The sequence below is a fragment of the Podarcis liolepis genome (genome assembly GCF_965112155.1).
Source record: "Podarcis liolepis genome assembly, chromosome: 2".
Classification (NCBI taxonomy): Eukaryota; Metazoa; Chordata; class Lepidosauria; order Squamata; family Lacertidae; genus Podarcis; species Podarcis liolepis.
This window is the reverse complement of record NC_139555.1, coordinates 24,160,630-24,181,815: the sequence shown is the minus strand read 5'-3', so window position 1 is coordinate 24,181,815 and position 21,186 is coordinate 24,160,630. Positions and strand designations below refer to the sequence as shown.

Sequence of the window (21,186 nt, the reverse complement as noted above, 5' to 3'; positions counted from 1 at the left end):
TTCTTCCATAAAATCGTTTTTTTAAAAGGTACTGCACACATACTAGAAGGAGGGTGGATAACCAAGTCTGCACTATTTTATATCTAGGGATTTTTTTATTTTAAAAAGTGCATATTCTTCCCCTGCCACCAAAAGGATTACAAGGAATTGAGAAGCGTTTCCTTCCACCTTCAAGGTTTCCAAACCACCCATGGGTACACTAACAGTACAATCCTGTTACTCCCAAGTTAAGTCCTACTGTTTTGGGTTGGAATTGCTTCCAGATATGTGAATGCATGGGAAGCAGAACTAAGCATTTCAAGTTAAGACCTTGGGAATTGTGTGTGTGTTTGTGTGCATATGTATATCAACGCTAAGTTAAAACCAGGCCACTTTGCACTCCCCAACCCCAACCTGCCTCCAAAAAGCGTTCCTTCCCCTGGAAATAAAGAATATGCTCCCCTATCCTCACAGCACTTTGGGATATTTAGCAATGAAGTCCAATCTCTCTACCCAGCAGCAGGAAGAGGAATGCAACATGAAATAGAGGTGGGAGAGAGAAACCATTGACAATGTACGTAGTTGCCCTTGTACATAGTTGTATGGCTAAAGCAGATTACAACAGAAAACTTCTTCCCATTTCCTTCTCTGTAGAAGACCACAAATTTTACAGCACAGATCGTTCCTCCCATCCTTCTCCCAGAGACTAAAGAATAATTGTCATCACATTCCAAACAGCCTCCACCCTCTTATAGAAGGAAAGTCAGCCAGGTTCAGCCCAAGAAGGCTGTTGACTCTTTGGGTCAATAGAGCATCGCTCCTAAGTTCAGCAGCTAACCTCAGAAAGCACCGCCTAGAGGAAGCAATTCCTTTTTTTATGACTGTTAATTAGATAATAAGAGTACACCTGGTCCTTAAAAAAAGAAGGGCTGGGGCAAAATTGTGGATATGGGGACAATTATGGATACATCCCATGGGTAAGAGGCTGGATTTCTAGTCCTACTGGGAGAACAAGGTTGTTCACCTGAGAGTTGGGTGAGAATACCTGCAAAGTGATGGAAATGAAAGAGTCATTTCCTACCATTGCGTCAAAGGCATACACACTGTGCTCAAACCATGCTCCTAGTTTATAGCAATATGGTGGGTAAAGAGTCCATCAGAAATATAACTGGGTAGCAGAATTTTAAACAGAAAATTAAAGCAGAGATCATGGTCAGGTAGGATTCTTTTAAGAACCAACAGTTTTTCAAAAAATTCAACCAAGGGAAATACTTACACGCTACTGTCCGTCATAGACATGGAGTCATCAGTCAGAGCATCACTAGATATTTCGCTATCATTTGCACTGGTGGCAGGAGCAAAGACATAGCCAGAGTTCACATGGTAAGGGTTAACAGGATCGTTCCTCTTAAATGACCTAGAGACAAGCAAAAAGTGAAAGCTCAGTTACTCTTCCATGGACTCAGGAAATACGCACATAAAAAAGCCAAAGAGTAATGAGCTAAGTTATATATGTGAACACAAGACTAACTAAATGACTAATATTCAATTTCAATGGACCACTTATAAATAAGAAGTGTTTAGGATCACGGCCTTCATTTTCCACTCACCACAAACAGCTGGCTAACCAGCATGTGATCTGCCAGAAGTATCTGTAATATATAGGAGAAATAAACCCATGCTACTAAATCCTTGTTTACCTGTGTAGGTCTGTGTTCACAGCATACCCATTTGTGTCTAATAGCTTTGATTGTGCTGTAGATGGAATGGAAGCAAAGCAAGTTGTTTGTGTACATTGGGGTGGCAAACATGGTGACTCTCCAGATGTTGATGGACTTTTGGGAGCCAAAGGTTCCCCATTCATGATCTACAAAGTCACTGAGTATTTTAAAGCCATCAGCTGTCACACAGTTTTAAAATGGTGGATTCATACAATCCCTTGTTATGGCACCACACAAAAAAGTATCATGTTTTCTCCTGTTGTTCCACCAAAGAGAAGAGGCAGCACACATCCTCCATCACAATTTTATCCTCACAACAACCTTATGAAGCAAGTTAGACCAGGCTTCCTCAGCCCTCCAGATGTTTTTGGCTACAATTCCCATGATCCCTAGCTAGCAGGACCAGTGGTCAGGAGTGATGGGAATTGTAGTCTCAAAACATCTGGAGGGCCAAGGTGGAGGAAGCCTGGGTTAGACTGAGGGATCACAGAACTGTTGAGTTTGAAGGGATGCTGAAGATCATCTGGTCCAACAAAGGAATATGCAGCTGTTCTATATGGGGATCAAACCTGCAGTCTTGGCGTTATCAGCACCATGGTCTAACCTCACAACAACTCCACAAGGAAGGATAGACTGAGGGATAGAGGCCAGTCCTAGGTCACAGAGTGAGCTTCATTCTTGAGTGGGTACTTAGACCCAAACCTCCTTGCTTTTAGTCCAATACACCACACTAGTATTAGCTTTTTTGCCATCATCCTCTGGCAAGACTCACAAGGAAGGCAATATTGTGAACAGATCCAGCTTGTCTCGGACACTCCCACATAACAAACTGAGGTTCAGAAACAACTACCAAGGTCTCCATGTGGTAGAGAGAAAACTGCCCTGCCACAACACTCTAGCCATCAACACATTTGCAGTTTTCACAATCCTACACGTGCCTATCAAAAAGTAAGTGAGTTCAAGGATGCTTACTCACAGGTAAGTAGGAATAAGATTGGAGCCTTAGTGATCCTGCGGGACCTATGAGGAACATTTTGACAAGTTCCTTTCTAGGTTTGTTCTACTCCCTAACATTTCCAATTGGGCTGGGATCTCCTCACAAAAACACTCAACTCCTACTTTTCCACACCAATGTGTCTTAAACCCAAATATATGTGCATTGTTATTCCTGGTCCAAGGATGGGGAAATGTGGTCCTCCACAAGCTGCCAGACTACAATTCCCATTATCCTTGACCATTAGCTATGCATGCTGGGGCTGATGGGAGTGGGAATCTAAGATCTACAAAAAAGGGCAATGCAAGATTTTAGAGCTAGGGCCAGGCAGTTAAGAACAGCAGCTGAATGCCCTGAAACTGAACCTTTACCATGCACTCATCAAGTGGCCTTAAAAGTATATTTATTTTCTTTCTTTCTTTTCTCTCTCTCTCTCTGCCTCAAATCTGTGCCAGCATTACAAGACAGTTGTAATGGCTAGAGCAGGCATAGGCAAACTCAGCCCTCCAGATGTTTTGGGACTACAACCCCCACCATCCCTGACCACTGGTCCTGTTAGCTAGGGATGTGGGAGTTGTAGTCCCAAAACATCTGGAAGGCCGAGTTTGCCTATGCCTGGGCTAGAGCAAAGTTTCCCAAACTTGGGTCTCCAGCTGTTTTTGGACTACAACTCTGATCATTCCTAGCTAGCAGAACCAGGGATGATGGGAACTGTATTCCAAAAACAGCTGGGGACCCAAGTTTGGGAAACTCTGAGCTAGGGTGAAGTGCTTAAGAAAAAGGTGGTAAATATTATTAAGTGCCTGCAATATTTTCAGGTCATTTTCAGCTCTGGATTCAAAAGGTCCCCAAGCATGTCAGATTAACAAATATAACTTCTACAGATGGTCTTATCTCAAAATGGTTCGACTGACATCTTATTTCAGAGGATGCTGCAAAAGAAAGTTTGGCCCTATATACAGAGAGCACTGCATTGGTAAAGCGATAATAAGGGGATAACAAGTGAAGAGCAATCTTTTCCGACCCAAATCACAGAGGGGAGTAAATTTCAGTTTTGTATCCCCACCAAGTTGGTCCAATAAAAGGGGTCATTATGTAGAACCAACAAGGCAGCAACATACTGAACAATTTATGGGGCAGCCTTTGCCAACCTGGTACCTTCCAGATGTTTTGGACTACAACTCCCATCAGCCATCACAACCATGGTGCCTGAGGAAGAAAGGAGCAAGGAGTCCCAAACATCTGGAGGGCATCAGTTTGGCAAAGGGAGACCAATAGGGATGGACACCTGTGTTTTATATGCTGCACCCTAATCACCATGGACTATTAAAGACTAAATTAGGGATTGACAAAACATTTACAGGATTGCGATCACTGCTCTCAGCCAAACGTTTTAAGAAGGCCTTGTTTATATTGACAGCACCACCTTTAAGCACACAGAATCCAAACGCCTGGAATCCAGACTAAGTTTGCCAGATGTTCCTCATTTCAAGCCATCACCCCTTACTCCAGATGCCTGCTCTACAGAACATTAAAAAGGGACACCCCTTATTCGACCACTTCCATAACATTCCACAGAAGAGACATCACAGAGGCAGACCACATCCCTCATTCTGAAGAAATTCAGCTTGGCAACTCCGATCCACTCAGGCTCCCATGGCCTGCTGTTTGTTCAATTCTAAGACAGTCACTTGCTTAAAATTGGAGTCACTTGTGAGCAACTTGGGAGGCGCAGGGTGGAGGGAGGGAGGGAGGGAGAGAGAGAGGGAAGGGAAGTCTTTCTTGAAGGCCTAAACATAAAAGAGAGAAACTTTTGGGGGTTTTTTTTAAAAAAAACCCACCAAGCCACTTGCAATGAGATCGGAGGAGGCATCAGGCCTGAGTTAAGTGAGCAGCCTGGTAGTCTTAATGAAAAGCAGCACTTCCCCTAGTAGTAGTATTCTGGTCCCTTTGTTTCCATTTGCCCCCGTTACCCACTTTCGACCTCTTCAGTAGTAGTCTTCACTCAGTTCTCTCACAAACAAGTCCTCCCACCCTCCCCTTAACTCCCCTCCTGCTGTGTTGCATTCCTCCATTTCACTGGCAAGGGGAAAACATGAGCCCTTGCGAAGGCTTAAGCAAAGAAAGGGGCTTGGGAAGGGGGGAGAGAGAGAGAGAGAGAGAGAGATGGAGGGAGAGACAGACAGACAGCCCTCTTCAAGTTATGACGGCAAACAGCATGACTGAAGTTCTAGGCCTCCACATCTCAAGCTGACCTTTGCAGGAGGCCTCGCTGCAAAAGACTCAGGTATTTAAGCGCAGCTGGGAACACATTCTTTCCCAAAGCACACAAAGATATTTCAGTGGGAAGATCAAGACATTCAAAAGATGAAGGAAGGGAGCCGGGAAGAGAAAAGAAATGAAAGAAAGAATGGGAGATAACCAAAGAGTGACAAGAAGACGGTAGGGGGGAAAAATCAGATCCTTCAGATCTTCAAGACAGATCAACCCCACATGTTTCCAGTTGAAAGTTACTCTGCAAAGGGGGGGGGGGGAGAAAGCAAGGGGAAGCAGGATCCAAATGTTGTACCTTTAGAAAACAAAAACTTATCTATGTTTGTAAAGTTCCCATGACATTCTTAAGGCAGCTATTGGTGGTTTTTTTTTGGTCTTTCAAGGAAGTGGGGTGGGAGAGGGGGAAGGATAAAGGCTTTACTTTTTATTACTGTCCTTGAAACAGCTTCGTGTCCTACTCTAACAAAACGCAGGCCCATTAGGGCTTATTGTTGTAAGGTATCTGGTTGCAAGATGCTCGCCATCTGTACAGAACCAAGCCTGCTCCTTAAGTGGATCCTACAGACCTTCCTTTTAAAGTGCATGTCATGCTGCTACGTCCTTAATCGTGCCGCCTGTTAGTTTATGTTTACATGTCATCCCTATGGGAAGGTTAAGGGGAAGCTCTTCCATACTGTAAGGCAGCCACGAGAGAGAGAGAGAGAGAGAGAGAGAGAGAGAGAGAGAGAGAGAGAATCTCCAAAATCTTTTTGGAAGAGCTCAACTTCCCAAGCTATGCCGAACTTTTGGAAAAGTCCTGCTCCAAAGTTCAACGGTTCTATAAATCACCTTAAACTAGTCAGCAGAAACTCAAAGCACAAGAAATTACCAAGACATTTAGCTAGCAAAATGCCATTCCCCCACTCCTCAGAACTTATACAATCATATCATTAAACAATAAATTTCTTTTTATTTAAAAAAAAAAATATCACAGTTTGCCCAGTTAAAACAGATCTGTACAGAAAATCCCCACATACATTAAGTAAACCAATTAGGGATGTTTTCATAGCCACTTTTTTTTTTTTTAAAGAAAGATCTTGACCACACTACAAACTTAATTGTAGCCAGATGCTATCAAGCTGCCTTAAAGGAGTTTTAATTCCTGTGTGAAGCAGAGTCTCCGGTGTAAATTTCTACATGGACTCTCTTTTTCTCTCTCTCTCAAAAAAAGTGCCTCCAAAGGACACAATACTGACAAATGTTTTCCACAATCATGTAGCAGTTCCCCTTCAGCTTCAAGGAGAATGTCTCAAGTTTCTCAAACTACCACTTATACTGATAAAAATGGTACTTGTTTGTCACTCCCTGTGCTGTGGTGGGGAGCAGGCCTGTGTCATAGACAAAGCACACAGAACTTATCTTTCCAGGTGTCTTTTGTGGGTAGCCCTGCAAGAAAACCCCCCAAAAACCCAACAACACCCTGAACAGCACAGCTTTTTTTCTCCTCTGTAATTAGCCTCTAGCCTTATAAGTAGCCTCAGATCTTGGTTTTTCAACCAGAGTAATGGAAAGTCTATACAGGGAGCCTTGTAAATTAGGAAGCTAAGCTTTGCTGCACTGCAGTTGGCATTCCACAGGTGTTCAGGTGGGTTATCAGAGGTATATGAAGAAAGCTCTGGATTGCTCTCACTGCTGTTGAGAAAACATAGTGTGAATCTGCAGCCACACTGTCTGGCAAATGGTTTTTGGTCAGAAACATTGTTTTCAGGGGAAGCAAATATGTAGCTTTCATCACACTACTTTGCCAAAAAAACAAAACAAAACAAAACAAAAACCCGATTGCTTGGTGTGTGCAAGCACACACACATGTACACATTTGTCTTTCTCCCCTCCTGGCTTAATTTTATTATGATAACTGAAGCCATCTCGGTTCCAACACCTTCCCCCACAAATAAATGCCAATCTGCAAAAGTGGGCCATCTGCTAGCTATAGCCCCATGTGGTGGGAAGGCGAGCTTCACTAACTTTACAAGAGAAAACTTAACAGCAGAGAGGCTACCTTATTGGCTGCTATGATATATGAGTGTGCCGTAAGAGGGCAGTTTTGTGCACATTAACTTTTGTGTGATACATTCAGAATCCAATGTAAACAAAACTTTTTTTCAATTTCACTTTTGTTGCACTGAACTGCCGAAAGTGGAAGAGCATCAAGATTCTCATTCCAAGGAAGCAATTAATACACAAAGCAGCCCTGAGAAAGAGGGGAAGACACCTAAACCAAGTCCGAAGTGTTTATTTTGACTCGGGGAAATCCCAAATTCATAAAAATACCTTATAACACATACAGCATGAGGATGTGATTGGGGTAAAGAAAATGTGTTCGCCAAACCTAACCTAGGAGCAGAAAACAGCCAGGGGAGGGAGACAAATAGGCTTCACACTCCTCATTAAAGCTTACATGCTAAAACAACCTCCAATTAATATTTTTTTAAAAAGTTTGGTTACCTACAGGTCCGGAAAGATGAAGACACATTGCAGACACCAGCCAAGGGGAAAGGGGATTCACCTGTCAACTGCTAGCAGACTAGGCAAATAACAGCAACTCATCCACAAGCTGAGAAAACTACTGGACTTTAATATCTTTGAGACAGGAGGAGAAGCAATGTCTGGTGACCACTGGCTTGGGGGAAAAGGCTTCTCAGCTAGTTCCCTTTGGTAACAACAATGCGATTCTAGTCCAGAAACTGCTAGGAGCAGCACCTCTAACTGGCAAAGGACTTGGCAGCCTTTACTGAGACCATGCCTCCCCTCCCCTATGGAATATTATTCCCATTTCATAACTGAGGAACTGAGTCTGAGACCTACCGACTTGCCAAAGACCACACAAAGTGTCCATGGCAGACAGCAGTGGAACTGGAACCCGGGTTCAAGCCCAAGCTCTCAGTTCAGTTACATACAAGAATCCAGTCAAGGAGACAAAAAATAAAAAATAAAAAAAGCAGAAGCAACTTCTTGCCTTTTTGGAGAACAGCGCAGCACAAAGTACATATCTGCTTAAAAGGAAGGTTTTCAGCATAAAATCATAGAATTGTAGAGTTGGAAGGGACCCTAAGGATACTCTACTCCAACCCCCTGCAATGCAGTTGCCCCATACAGGGATCGAACTTGCAACCTTGGCATTATCAGCACCATGCTTCAACCAGCTGAGCTATCCAGCTCCATCAATATATGCCTAATCAAAAGCATGCATGAATTGGGTGGGCTGAAGGTTCAAATGAAGTTTCCTCACCTGAACAGAAAGTTACCTGCTTGGTGTTTTTCAGAGTGGCACTGACATTAATAGCTCCATGCCTTCTGCCACCTCAGTGTCAACAGAGTTTAGACATGCCAATGCCTTCTACAATGTCATCTCAACTTGGGGGGAGTGTTAGGTGTGTGCAGGGTGTGTGCAGGGTGTGTGTGTGTGTGTGTGTGTGTGTACACACACACAACCCCACCACCACATATACACATGCATACACACATATAAACACTGTTTGATCTGGGAAACAGCAAATATGGTTGTCAGGCTCATGCAACTGGTACAGTTCAGAGATTGTGAAAGAAAATTGGCTTGCTAGGGCTTCAAACTTGAAAACTTGCCTTTACCACAGAAAGATACTGGGGCAAACAGAGGCTTGAGCAAGCATATACCTCCACAGAGATTAAAACAAATGCGTAACACACTCTGATGCCATTTGTACAGCCAAGAACTAGAAGAAGCCCCTCGCCTATCGGGAGCCCCCCAGATTTGCCCTGGTGTGAGTGAAAGCCAAATTAGAACCAGCTGCCTTTCCAACCCTATCGCTGGAAAAGACCATAAACACTGCTGCAAGCTAGAAACACAACAGATGCAATTCAAGAACCCTCCTCTTAGAGGCAGGCCATAGTTGAAACAAGCTGAAAACAGAAGAGATGCCTGAAGCCCTTTGATGTCCCATGAATCACAGAAACACTCACAAAAATTCCTGTAAACCAGATGTCAAATACTTACCAGACTGAGAAAGAAACTCCCAAAGCAAGAGAGAGAATACACAGAACAGAGGGGAGAGGGAGAGAGCAGGTCCTTCTGCTCTATAGATCCTTGTTCAACCAATTCCCATTTATGAAGGGGAAAGGGAGGGGAGAAAGAGAATAAGGTGTCAGAAGATTATACCACTCTGTCACGATTAAGAGAGAGAAAGAATACGCTGGTGTTGCCATTTTGTGAGAAACTGGTCTTGCCCACTTTCATCAGCCTATGCCACCAAAGAAGGGTCTCACATCACTCTCCTGGGGTACTGAATTGGGAATAGGGCCACCTTTTAATGCAGCTTGAATTCCATTAACTAGGAAGGGCTGTCAGTCAATGGTAAAGTGCATGCTAAAAGGCCTAGGTTCATCTCCAGGTCAGGCTAGGAAAAGTTCCTGGCTGAAACTCTGAAGAGCCACTGTCAGTCACTTTAGACAGTTCCGAGCTTGAGAAACCAAAGGTCCAACTCAGTTCCCATATACCTGGAGCACACACCTCTTTTACTCAACGGTTGGAATTCTGTCCCTAACAATAATGTCCCATACCTGAAGCCATCTCATTGGCCAAACAGATTTCCTTTGGCTTAAAGACACAATAGCAAGCCACACAAGGTATTCTCCAAAAATACATGTGTTTCATGTCTCCTTGTAAGTTACAAAGTTCAGTCACACGGGCTGCCACAGTAATAATATGGATTTTCTCGTTCCATCACCACATAATTGCTTCCCATTTTCTATATGTAATCCACATATTTCGACACTAGCTGGGGATGAAGCTGGCAAACTAGTATTTCATTACTCATTCACATGCCTAGATGGTGCTCTTCCCAGCTCCTCTTAATGTGGTTTAAAGTGGTAACAATTAACGCATGTCTCAAAGAACAAGAGTCGCTTTGAAGTTCTTTTTTGATGTCTAAGAGAGCTTTAGGAACTGGTGGGTCTTAAGAACCACAATGTACTGCTTTCTTTATTATGGAGAAAGACAGCCCTCCCCACCAAGCCAGAAATAAATGCCAAGTTGTTAAGGTTCATTTAAAAAAAAAAAGTATCTTTGCCAAAATCTACTCCAAAGGACAAGCATGTGCACATATACCCACTTTGCAAGATTTGTTTAAAGGAGCAACAGACTCTCAAAAAGTCATTCAAAGCAAGTTATCTTACCTGAACCCATTCTCCACAGTTTCTGTAGCCCGGACACTTGCTGTAGCCCTCAATGCCTTACTGGATAGCCCTAGCACGGATGGCAAAAGTTTGTTCTTAAAGTCTGCACAGCTCCACTCCTCTTCTTCATTCAAGGTAGGGAGATAGCCACAGTCAACTTTTAAGCTCCCCAGTCCATTGCTGTTAATGTAAGCAGGATTTTCTCCCCCACTCCTTACATATTCGAGGTATATATCAGAAGTTAAAAACATCTGGTAAGCATTTTCCTCCATCACTGTCTGAATCTCAGTCTGTGCCTGATCAAACATTATAGAATCGATCTGCTGCTTCTTGATATTATCCCTTATGTAGGTCTTAGTGGCAGGCTTGAGCTGTTTGGAGACAATGCTGTTGTTCTCAATGTACCGTTTGTATATAGCTTTGGCTACTCGTAAAGTTTTGGTATCCTTAAGGTCCATCTGCCTGAAGCCATTGCAGGCAAACCAGAAGTCCAAAGTATCCACACATTTTTCTCTTTCCAGGAAGGTCCGGAAGAGATAGGCACCATCTTGATCCCCCAGTAAGGAATGCAAGGATTTGGTCCATCGTGCTAGAGGAGAGTCTGGGAATGCGCTGCCTTCTGGCTCCCCAAGGCCATCTTCATTTCTCCTTGGCGTGGAAGAAACTGACATGGCCTTGAAGCTTTGGTTTTTCATGGCAAACAAAGTGGCAGCCAGGTGGCATGGTGTCTCTCCTTCTTCCCCTGGTACAGGGGGGCGTGGGGCATCTTCTCTGAAGCTGCTGCTGGGGTCTGGGAGGTGAGTCAGCAACGCTGCGCTGCTCATGGTTCCGGGAGTCCCTTCTGGCAGGACTTTTTCTTTTTAAGTTCCTCAGTAATCTGTCTGTGTGTTGTCTCTCTCCCTCTCTCTTTTCTTCCTCAAGTCAGCAGGGGATTCTTCAGAGTCTTCTCTCTTGAAGGAAAAAAAAAAGGAAAAGAAAGAGGGGGGAAGTATTGATCTAATCAAAACCAGATCCACCCAACATCAAAGACAAAAAGTAAACAGGCTTTTCAACTCTTCACATTAAAATAAAGAGGCAACCGCAGCTATCTGCAGTGCTAATCAAAAGTATCAGATACGCTTTTCAAAGAGGAAGATTGAACTCTGGGCACACTTTTAACTTTGGTGTGGAGGGAGCAAAAGGAGTGGGGGCGGAGGCAAAAACAAAAATGAAGTCTTAATTATTGCATTGCCTATAAAATCAAAACACGCAAAAGAAAAGAAAAGAAACCCCCCTGTGAACCTTTCCCTCCTACTAATGATAACATCTGAGAAGTCCCAGGAACAATACTGGATCCCTTGTGTTGTTAAACCTATTTTGTGTGCAAGCACACACACACACACAAATCCTTCAAAATTTTGCCTCCCTCTCTTTCTTCAGTAGATAACTCAAAGCAAAGAACAAAACGTGCTTTCCTCAGCATCTGGTTTCCATTTCTCTGCCCCCCCTCCTCCAAAACCCTTCAACTCCTTAAACATTTAGATTATGATCACCAGAAACCCTTCTAAGCACAATGCTGGATGCTCCTCTGAAAAAAACAAATGGCATATTGAGAAAGTGTTTAAAAGAAAATGGGGGGGGGGGAGACAATCTTGACCACAGTAGTGTTTTAGTTTAAAAACTAGGTCTGTCTGACTCATTTCTGATCAGTTGCCTACAGCCTTCAAAGGCATCTCATGGACTTGCTTAAGTTATACCATTCACATGTTAAAGACATCCACATGTTTAAAAACTTCCAACCACTTGGAAGCAAAGGATTCCAATTCTCCCTCCCCACCACCACCACCTCCCTTGCTCGGGTTGTCATGCACTTTTTCTTCTCAAACTTAGCCAGTTTCCACCATTAAAGATGGATTAATAAGATCTTGAGAAGTTTTGTGGCTTCTTCCAAACATCCTTCCTTAGTTCACTCGGAAGAAAATGGGATTGCAAAGACTTCAACCAGTTTATTTTAACACACACACACAAAAAACCAACCAACATCCAATTTTTAAAAGTTGGTCTATGAAGTTATGTGAAGAGTTCAGAACTACTCATAAGATGACATTTCTCCACACCACCACCTCACGACAGTAGTGGAGATTTTAAACGCCTTCTTGCCTTTAAAACAAACAAATGCAAACTACTGCCAAGAAAGTATTTCCCCCCTCTCTCCTGTAATGTACCTGAACGCGTGCAGAAATTCCAAGCCCGGCTGTTATATTCTCCAGCTCCCCCCATCAAAGAGAGTGAGCGAGTAAGAGGGCGACTGGTGGGGGGGAGGATTTAAAAGAAGACATTGTAGTCCACCGAGCTGCTAAAATGCAACCCTTAAAGGGGGTTAAAAATAAAAGAGGGGGTGGTAAGTAACCCTCCAGAAATGGCGACTGACTGGAGGGGGGGAGAAGGGGGGGTAAAAGGCCGAGAGATCTTAGGAACCGAGAAGAGGAATTGGGAGGGTGAAGGTGGGGAGAGCAGGGGGGGGGAGAGAGAGAGAGAGAAAGCCACAGAGAAGTCTTAAGCCAGTTGCTTTCTCCGAGCCCTGTGCAACAACTGACCCCTAAGTAAGCCTGCAGCGCCTCTTTGGAGTTCGCAGGGGGTGCCGAGAGAAGTGGGAGGGGTGTAAAGGAAGGGGGGGGAGAGGGAGAAGAGGCAGGGAGTCCTCGCATCCTCGCTGCATCCCTGCCTCCCCGGCACATAAAGAAATGCACATCCTTGATCTCGACCTCCCTTCCCATTCGGAAAAGTCCAAATCTGAAAATGGACCCTTCTTCCTCCCACACCCACGCACACACCTTACCGGGATATCTGCAATTGGGGTGCGTTGGTTGGAGGTGTGGGGGGGGCTTGTCCTGTGCAAGACCCCACTCCTTCCCCAGATCTCTCCCGTCTCTCGAACACACACAAACGCAACATACACACACACCTCTGCTGTTTATTATTGTTCGCGCACAAAACCCTCGCCTATCGCCTCAACCGAGCCCTGCCTGCTCATAACTAACGCATAAATAGCTTTCCTTAACAACTTCAAAGCTCAAGCCAAGAGGACATCAAAGCGATCGGGAGAAAGCGGCCGCGCGGGGGGGGGGGGATAGAGAAACAGGCAAGCAGGCAGCTGGGGAATCGCGTACATTCTTGTGCAACTTACCATTGATCCAGTAGTTTTTAGTGGGTCCTTTCCCCCTTCTCTCTTCTCCTTCTCTTTTTCTTTTCCCGCCCCCTCCGTAAACGGGCGCTCGGTACTTCCTTTTAAAAAAAACACCCACCTCCTTTAGCCTTCCCACCCCCCCTTCTCCTCTCTCTCTCTCCCTTTACAGAATGGAGAAAAGTAATCCGCAGCGTTGCGCCGATTCCCCCTATATTTTCATCACCCGCCTCCTCTCATGCTTCATAATAGCATCTGAGAGTTTAAAAGGGGGGGAGCGGGGGGGGAGCGAGAGCAGGACATTGCACGCGAAACGTATCAGCGGAGAGAGGGAGAGAGGAGTTTCAGCATGATCCTCTCCCTTCCTTCACGCCCCGCTTCTTCTTTAAGCCGAAAGGAAAAGGGAGAGGGGAAAATAAATAAATATATATATATATCAAAAGACCTGATCCCTCCCCCACTTCTCCTGACCCCCCACCCGCCCCCCTTCTTTCAACTCAGGTCCTGTTTCAAGCAGTCATTCCATGCACCAAATGTCCTCCGGGCTATTCCAACAAACACTGAGCTGTGGGTTTAACTGTGCACATCAAAGTGAACAACCGAGAGAACGGTCCTGTAAGGGAGATAAGCGTCTTTTTTCCGGCAACACCTTCCGCCTTAAAATAAAATAAAATATATGTGTGTGCCTGTCTCTCTCCCTCTCTCTCTCTCTCTGTGTGTGTGTGTGCGTGTGTGTGTGTGCATCTCTAAAGGTATACAGTTCTTACTATCGCAAGATCAACCGGCATTACGTACTGGCATTGCTCGGCAGCTACAGGGACTAATTATTCCCCCACACTTTAGATGGTTTTTCTTTCTTTCTTTTTTATTTTACTCCGAAGCGCTTAGATTTTTATTATTATTATTATTATTATTGCTTCTTGAGTTGCTACCAAGTTGCCAGGACCTTATCAAAGGGAAACAATCTCTAGCCAACTCCCCCAGGCTTTGGAACGTCAGAAGTAAGTGATCCTGCCGCCCCAATCGTATTATCCCTGCAATTCTCTCAGTGCTGCAGGAACCTTAAAGGGACAGGCAACATTCCCTCCTCCCGGTTCTGCCAGCTACACTCCCTTGCCTTTAACCCGTTCGTTGCTCAATCAACTTAGCCCTTTCTTTGCAAACTATCATTTCCCCCCCCCACACACACACCTCCAACATACCGCCCCTCCTTCACCCCATGAGATAAATATCAATTACTGTTTGAACTCTCTTCCTTTTATTTTCCCATACAATGCAGAGCAACTGCTGTATTGCTCTTTTGGAGAGGTGGCGGGCGGTGCGGGGGGGGAGAGGAGGGAGGATGGAATGATCAACTTTAGTAGTGCAAGACTGTGATATCATTTTGCGGTAGAGTCCCCCCCCCCACTCCCGCGCTCCCCCCCCCCACTGCCTTTTCTTCTTTAAAGTTTCATGTTAGAAGAAAATTGGCCTTTTCCTTTTCCTTTCTTTTTATTCTGCATCTTAACTAAACAATATCTGATTGTAATATAACTGGCACACCAACAAAACTCTGTTCCCCCACCCCCCATATGTTAAATATTAAACAGACACGGAATGCTTTAGAAAAGACTTTAGACAAAAGGTTCTAATTAGAGATTGGATCTGGCGTGCAGGTTTCGGGCCAATCCATCTCCCTTCCCCCACTACACTCAGTCCCCTTATGAAGTCTGGGTCTGTTGTCTTTTAGAGCTTTTTCAGTTTTTTTAAAATTTTATTTTACGGGCAGCCTCAGAACACGGAAATCCAAAACCTCTGAACTTTATGGAAGTTCCAGTGCCATAATGCATCTGAACTCAGCGGTTCCAGTCTGTTTTTCCTCTTCGTTTAATTTACTCCTTTATGCGCGCGCAGGGGTGCGGACAGGCGCGCGGGCACACACGCACATACACACACATACCGTATACACACACTTTTCTTGTCTTCATCTATTCTACGTGCTTATTTTTAAGGGATTTAATTTTTTAATTACATTTACAAAACAAGCAAGACTAATACGCATGAATAAAACTTGGCCACCGGGGTATTCTCTTCCCACCCCACTCAATAGTAGAAAGATGGTCTTTAATCACATTACTATAATTAGTTTTTATCATACAGCCCAGAGACCCAGCCCATTGTGCTAGGAACTGTACAAAAACATGGGGAACCACAGGACCTTTTTCTCTCTCTAAGGGAAGGTACTATAAAGAATGTAGGTGACTTGCAGCCTGATCCTCAGTCCCACAACAGCCTAATGGAATTACTCCCAAGTAAATGTGCCTGGATTATTGCCACAGGGCAATAAAATGAAAACTACGCACACATTTTTTGGAAGGAAGTCCAGCTGGATGAAGTGGGCCTTTTGTGCATCTTTGCTAATTACTTAGGATAATTCTCATGAAATGCAAGGTACAGTGGTACCCTGGGTTAATAATGTAATTCGTTCTGGAGGTCCGTTCTTAACCTGAAACTGTTCTTAACCTGAAACACCACTTTAGCTAATGGGGCCTCCTGCTGCTGCCACGCCACCAGAGCACAATTTCTGTTCTCATCCTGAAGCAAAGTTCTTAACCTGAGGTACTATTTCTGGGTTAGCGGAGTCTGTAACCTGAAGCGTCTGTAACCTGAAGCGTCTGTAACCCGAGGTACACATCCACATCATACATTTAAATGCACGTGGTTTGTCCCAGGGAATCCTGGAAGCTTTGGTTTGTAAAGGGTGCTGTAGGTCTGTGAGGGAGTAGACTCCCAGGATTCTTTGCGGGAAGCCATGAGCCTTGAATGTACAATGTGAATGTGTCTCATGGCTCTTTGAGCATGGAGCACTGATTCACCTTTCTGTTTCATTGGCACTACAGTGGTACCTCGGGTTACATACGCTTCAGGTTACAGACTCCGCTAACCCAGAAATAGTACCTCGGGTTAAGAACTTTGCTTCAGGATGAGAACAGAAATTGTGCAGTGTCAGCAGGAGGCCCCATTAGCTAAAGTGGTGCTTCAGGTTAAGAACAGTTTCAGGTTAAGAACAGACCTCCGGAACGAATTAAGTTCTTAACTCAAGGTACCACTGTATATGGGCATCAACCTCATTCTGTGAGATTTACAGGTGTGGCCTATGCTAGCAGCTTACAGGGCAAGAGGAAACCCAGAAACATTACCCAAGTATCATGGCTGGTTCCATCAGATCACCATTGGCTGGGCAGGGAAGGCAAGGCAGGATGCCTAGGAACAGTATTAAGCAGGCTATTCCCCTGTTGTTGGAGGATGTTTGGCCATTGTCTTGGAAGCTCTTCAAGGACATATATATGTGGGGTTTTTGAGCATGCTTGTGAAATGTGTCACTAGATCTAAACAACAACCACCACCCTGTGCCCCAACTATTTACTCAGAGGAAAATGTGCACAAGATCTGTGAATGCATACCCTCCAACATTTCTCCGATGAAAATAGGGAAGATAATAATAATAATAATAATAATAATAATAATAATAATAATAATAATGGAACAATAATTTTATTATTTATACCCCTCCCATCTGACTGGGTAGCCCCAGCCACAGTGGGTGGCTTCCAACATAATATAAAAACATAATAAAACATTAAACATTAAGAAAGTTCCCTATACAGGGCTGCCTTTAGATGTCTTCTAAAGGTTGTATAGTTACTTATCTCCTTGGCTTTGGGGTCGCATGCCCTCCAACATGTCTCCAATGAAAATAGGGACGTGCTAAGGAAAAGCGGGACATTCTGGGATCAAGTCAGAAACCGGGATGGCTTCTGTAAATCTGGGACTGTCCCTGGAAAATAGGGACACTTGGGAGGGTCTGTGAATGACTCAGATATAAGTTTATCTGTGTTATTTCCTTATGGTTTATTCTCGTAAGTGCAGATGGGGATGCTGTTCCAAAGCACAATCCTAGTATCCAGGCTTTACATGTCCCAAATACATTCATATAAATGAGCTTATGTGTGTCTAAGTGACCTAAATGGCCATAGTCTTACTAAGACCAAAGGCATCCCTTAATGCAAGAACAACAACTCCATCAATGCATCACGTGGCTCTGCGTCAGATTTGGTTACCTTTTTTTGTGAATGCAATTTATGTTAAGTCCCTTAGAAATACACAAAGAACGTGTGCAGCCTATAATTAGCCCTCCAGACCAACTTTTATAATTACAAACATTAATTTATTTTGCTATTGGACGCATTTCATGCAGCAACCCGCAACACAAGCAGCAATCATGTAGAATGGCTCAACCAGGCCACTGTCGCAGCTCCTGGCCAGATACAAACACTGACTGGCCAGTAAAGACAAGTGCAGAATGTTTTGGAATGCTAAAAATATAGGGGTGAGAGATTTCTTCTGGAATACTTTTTTAAAAAATCCTATTTCCTCACTATGCATTAACTTGGGCCAATGGTGCAAACTTGAATAAAATATTGGGGGGACCCAGGTAAGCCCCACCCTGCATAATCGATCACATGATTCGGCATGCACACACCATTTGAAGGGCAAAGCCCATCAACGGGGGGGGGGGGGAGGGCAGGCCCTCAAATACTTTATTGGGGGGCAAAATGTACCTCAGCCCCTAGAAGTTGGCTTGGGCTAAGGTTTAAATAAAATTCAAAGAATTTAACCAACTTGACGTTGATTTCCATCATATACAGTGGTACCTCAGGTTAAGTACTTAATTCATTCTGGAGGTCCGTTCTTAACCTGAAACTGTTCTTAACCTGAAGCACCACTTTAGCTAATGGGGCCTCCTGCTGCTGCAGCAGCAAGATTTCTGTTCTCATCCTGAAGCAAAGTTCTTAACCTGAAGCACTATTTCTGGGTTAGTGGAGTCTGTAACCTGAAGCGTATGTAACCTGAAGCGTATGTAACCCGAGGTACCACTGTACACCAAAATGGTAAAATAGATTTACACATGCCGGGGCTGGGAGTGGGGCATCTGACGGCTGGCGACAATGTCAGAGGTGTCTGTGATACCTGGCGCCTAGAACTGGGTGTCTTTGGAGTAAATGACAGCGATGGGGAAGGTGTCTTGACATTCCCAGACGAAGACTCGCAGATAGGAGAAAAGCTGTTCTCTCAGCCTCGGATATTTTGCCAGATTGAAAGATCTGGAGGCAAGGGAAAGGAGACTTCTGTTTACACATCGCCCCGTTCCCAGTCTGATTCGATTGTGGGAAGACTCGCGTCCAGGTACACGCATGCCTAGAGCACTGCAGCCATACTCCACCCCTTCGCCTGCCGCGGAAGGAAAGGTGCCGCGCGCTGCCTCCCAAACTGCAGCTTGCGTGCCAAACACAAGCACCTCCCGCCGCCCCATCGAGGGAGCCACAGATCACCGCGTTTGGCAACGCGACCGCTCTCTCGCACCCCAAGCCGTGCCGGTGGGTGTCGCCCAGGCACCTCCCATTGGCCCTTCAGCTAGCTCTTACTCCCCAGCCGGGATCCTCTGATTGGACAGTCAGGTGGCGAGGAGGCGGAGGCGGACGCACATGCTTACGATTGATACATTAGCAGAGCGCGCGGAGGAGGTGCCGCCCCGCGCTCTCCCTTTATTAATGAATGCTCCGCTCCGCTCTCGGGTGGGCGGGCACATCGGCCATTGTCACAGAGGATGGGCGGGGCTTGAGCGGGTTTGATACTATAGCTTCGACGGGACTCCCGCCTTCGCTTAGGCGAGCTTCAAAAACGCAGGAGGCGCCACGAGGCTCTCTGCAGAGCGAGGGGGATGGGGGCGCATCCTTTTGAAAATGAAGAATCTCGAAGCGGAAATGAACAAAGTTTTGCTGGCTTAGCAGCGCTTGCGTGCAAAACTTGCCCCGATGCGGAGCCACACCACATTTCCACTTAAAAACAGCCGCATAGGATAACGCGCATGTATTATCGAGGGTCATTTTTAAAAGCTCTTTCAAAGTACAAAGTAAAGTATTACTTGGATGCTTTATCGTGAAGGGTGCATGAGCACACTTCGTAGGCAACATTTTTCCAGTTCCTTAAAGGGACCCCTGACCATTAGGTCCAGTTGTGGCCGACTCTGGGGTTACATCTCTCTTTATTGGCCGAGGGAGCCGGCGTACAGTTTCCGGGTCATGTGGCCAACATGATTAAGCCGCTTCTGGCAAACCAGAGCAGCACACGGAAATGCCATTTACCTTCCCACCAGAGCAGTACCTATTTATCTACTTGCACTTTGACATGCTTTTGAACTGCTAGGTTGGCAGGAGAAGGGACCGAGCAACGGCCGCGGGGATTCGAACCGCTGACCTTCTGATCGGCAAGCTCTAGGCTCAGTGGTTTAACCCAGAGCGCCACCCGCGTCCAGTTCCTTACATATGTTCAAACGAATGGATTGACGAAGGGGGAGACGGGAGTGCAACCGACTATTCATTTGTATGTGAGCAAAGTTCCCCGGCTGCACAGAGGGTTGGCTTGGCTGCATCCATAGGAGCATGGCACTTAGTTGTGATCAGTCACAAGGGTCCGGGGGGGTAGCCAACATGGTGCCCTCCAGATGTTTTGGACTGCAACCTCTGTCAGCCTCAGCCAGCTGGGGCTGGGCCAATGGCCAAGGATGATGGGAGTCTGCATCATCTGAAAAGCACAATTGGAAATTGTCTACCCTGATCTAATGCTGAATGGTGGGAGACTCGAGGCAGACAAAAGGAAGTACTCTGTCCTCACAGTCAGATGTGCTGACCTTTAGTCAAAATGTTGGTGTTGACCTTTAAACCCCTAAATGGCTTTGGCACTCTGTACCTGAAGGAGTGTCTCCACCCCCATCGTTCAGCCCGGACATTGAGATCCATTTCCAAGGGCCTTCTGGCAGTTCCCTGACTGCGAGAAGCGAAGTTATGGGGAACCAGCAAGAGGGCTTTCTTGGCAGTGGTGCCCTTTCTGTGGAATGCCCTCCCATCAGATGTCAAGGAGATAAAGAACTACACAACTTTTAGAAGTCATCTGAAGGCAGCCCTATATCGGGAAGTTTTTAATGTTTTGTTATGTTTTTATATGTATTGGAAGCTTCCCAGAGTGGCTGGGGCAACCCAGACAGATGGGTGGGGTATAGATATTATCATTATTATCATCACTACTACTACTACTACTACTACTACTACTAGTACTAGTACTAGTACTACTACTACTACTGTGGTACCTCGGGTTACATACACTTCAGGTTACAGACGCAGCTAACCCAGAAATAGTACCTCGGGTTAAGAACTGCTTCAGGATGAGAACAGAAATCGTGCAGCAGCGGCACAGCGGCAGCAGGAGGCCCCATTAGCTAAAGTGGTGCTTCAGGTTAAGAACAGTTTCAGGTTAAGAACGGACGTCCGGAACGAATTAAGTTCTTAATCCTAAATACCACTGTACTTGCTAGTGTGCTGAACTGGTGTTCAGTTTTTCAATAACATCAGTTGGGCTTGGTAGCATGTTTTTATTGTAACCTGTGCTGGGATTTCTTTGTTAACCTCTGGAGAATCACGATCCACAGGACTCATGTCACTTCAGCACTGCATAGTCTACACAGGTTTTCTAATTTAAAGGTTCCACTTTGGATTTCTATAATCCTAAACAGGCCACGCACAAGGATCAGCCTGGATAGTTCAGTTGGTTAGAGTGTGGTGCTGATAATGCCAAGGTTGCAGGTTTGATACCTGTAAGGGATAGTTGCATTGCAGGGGGTTGGACTAGACTAGAGGATCCTCAGGGTCTCTTCCAACTCTATGATTCTATGATCTATGAACCACATTTCTTCCTCTGCATGACTGCAATTGTTAAGGCCGACTGAAGGTACCACAGTTATGGCATTATTCATGCATGCAAACCATGTG

General features: G+C 45.1%; 1 protein-coding gene across 4 annotated transcripts in view; it reads right to left on the bottom strand.

Moving 5' to 3' along the window:
- Positions 1 to 21,186, bottom strand: part of AXIN2 (axin 2) — a 77,054-nt gene that overhangs the window by 35,577 nt on the left and 20,291 nt on the right. The window contains exons 1-3 of one of the 4 annotated variants that reach the window (XM_083489946.1): positions 13,325 to 14,010; positions 10,159 to 11,108; positions 1,256 to 1,396 (exon numbers count right to left, since the gene is read on the bottom strand). In XM_083489946.1, the coding sequence (XP_083346072.1) occupies positions 1,256 to 1,396; positions 10,159 to 10,982 (965 nt within the window). In that variant the 5' untranslated portion in view covers positions 10,983 to 11,108; positions 13,325 to 14,010. Of the gene's footprint in view, positions 1 to 1,255; positions 1,397 to 10,158; positions 11,109 to 12,362; positions 12,887 to 12,976; positions 13,163 to 13,324; positions 14,011 to 21,186 lie in introns of those variants that run through there. The other 3 variants (XM_083489949.1, XM_083489948.1, XM_083489947.1) reach the window with 3 other exon arrangements.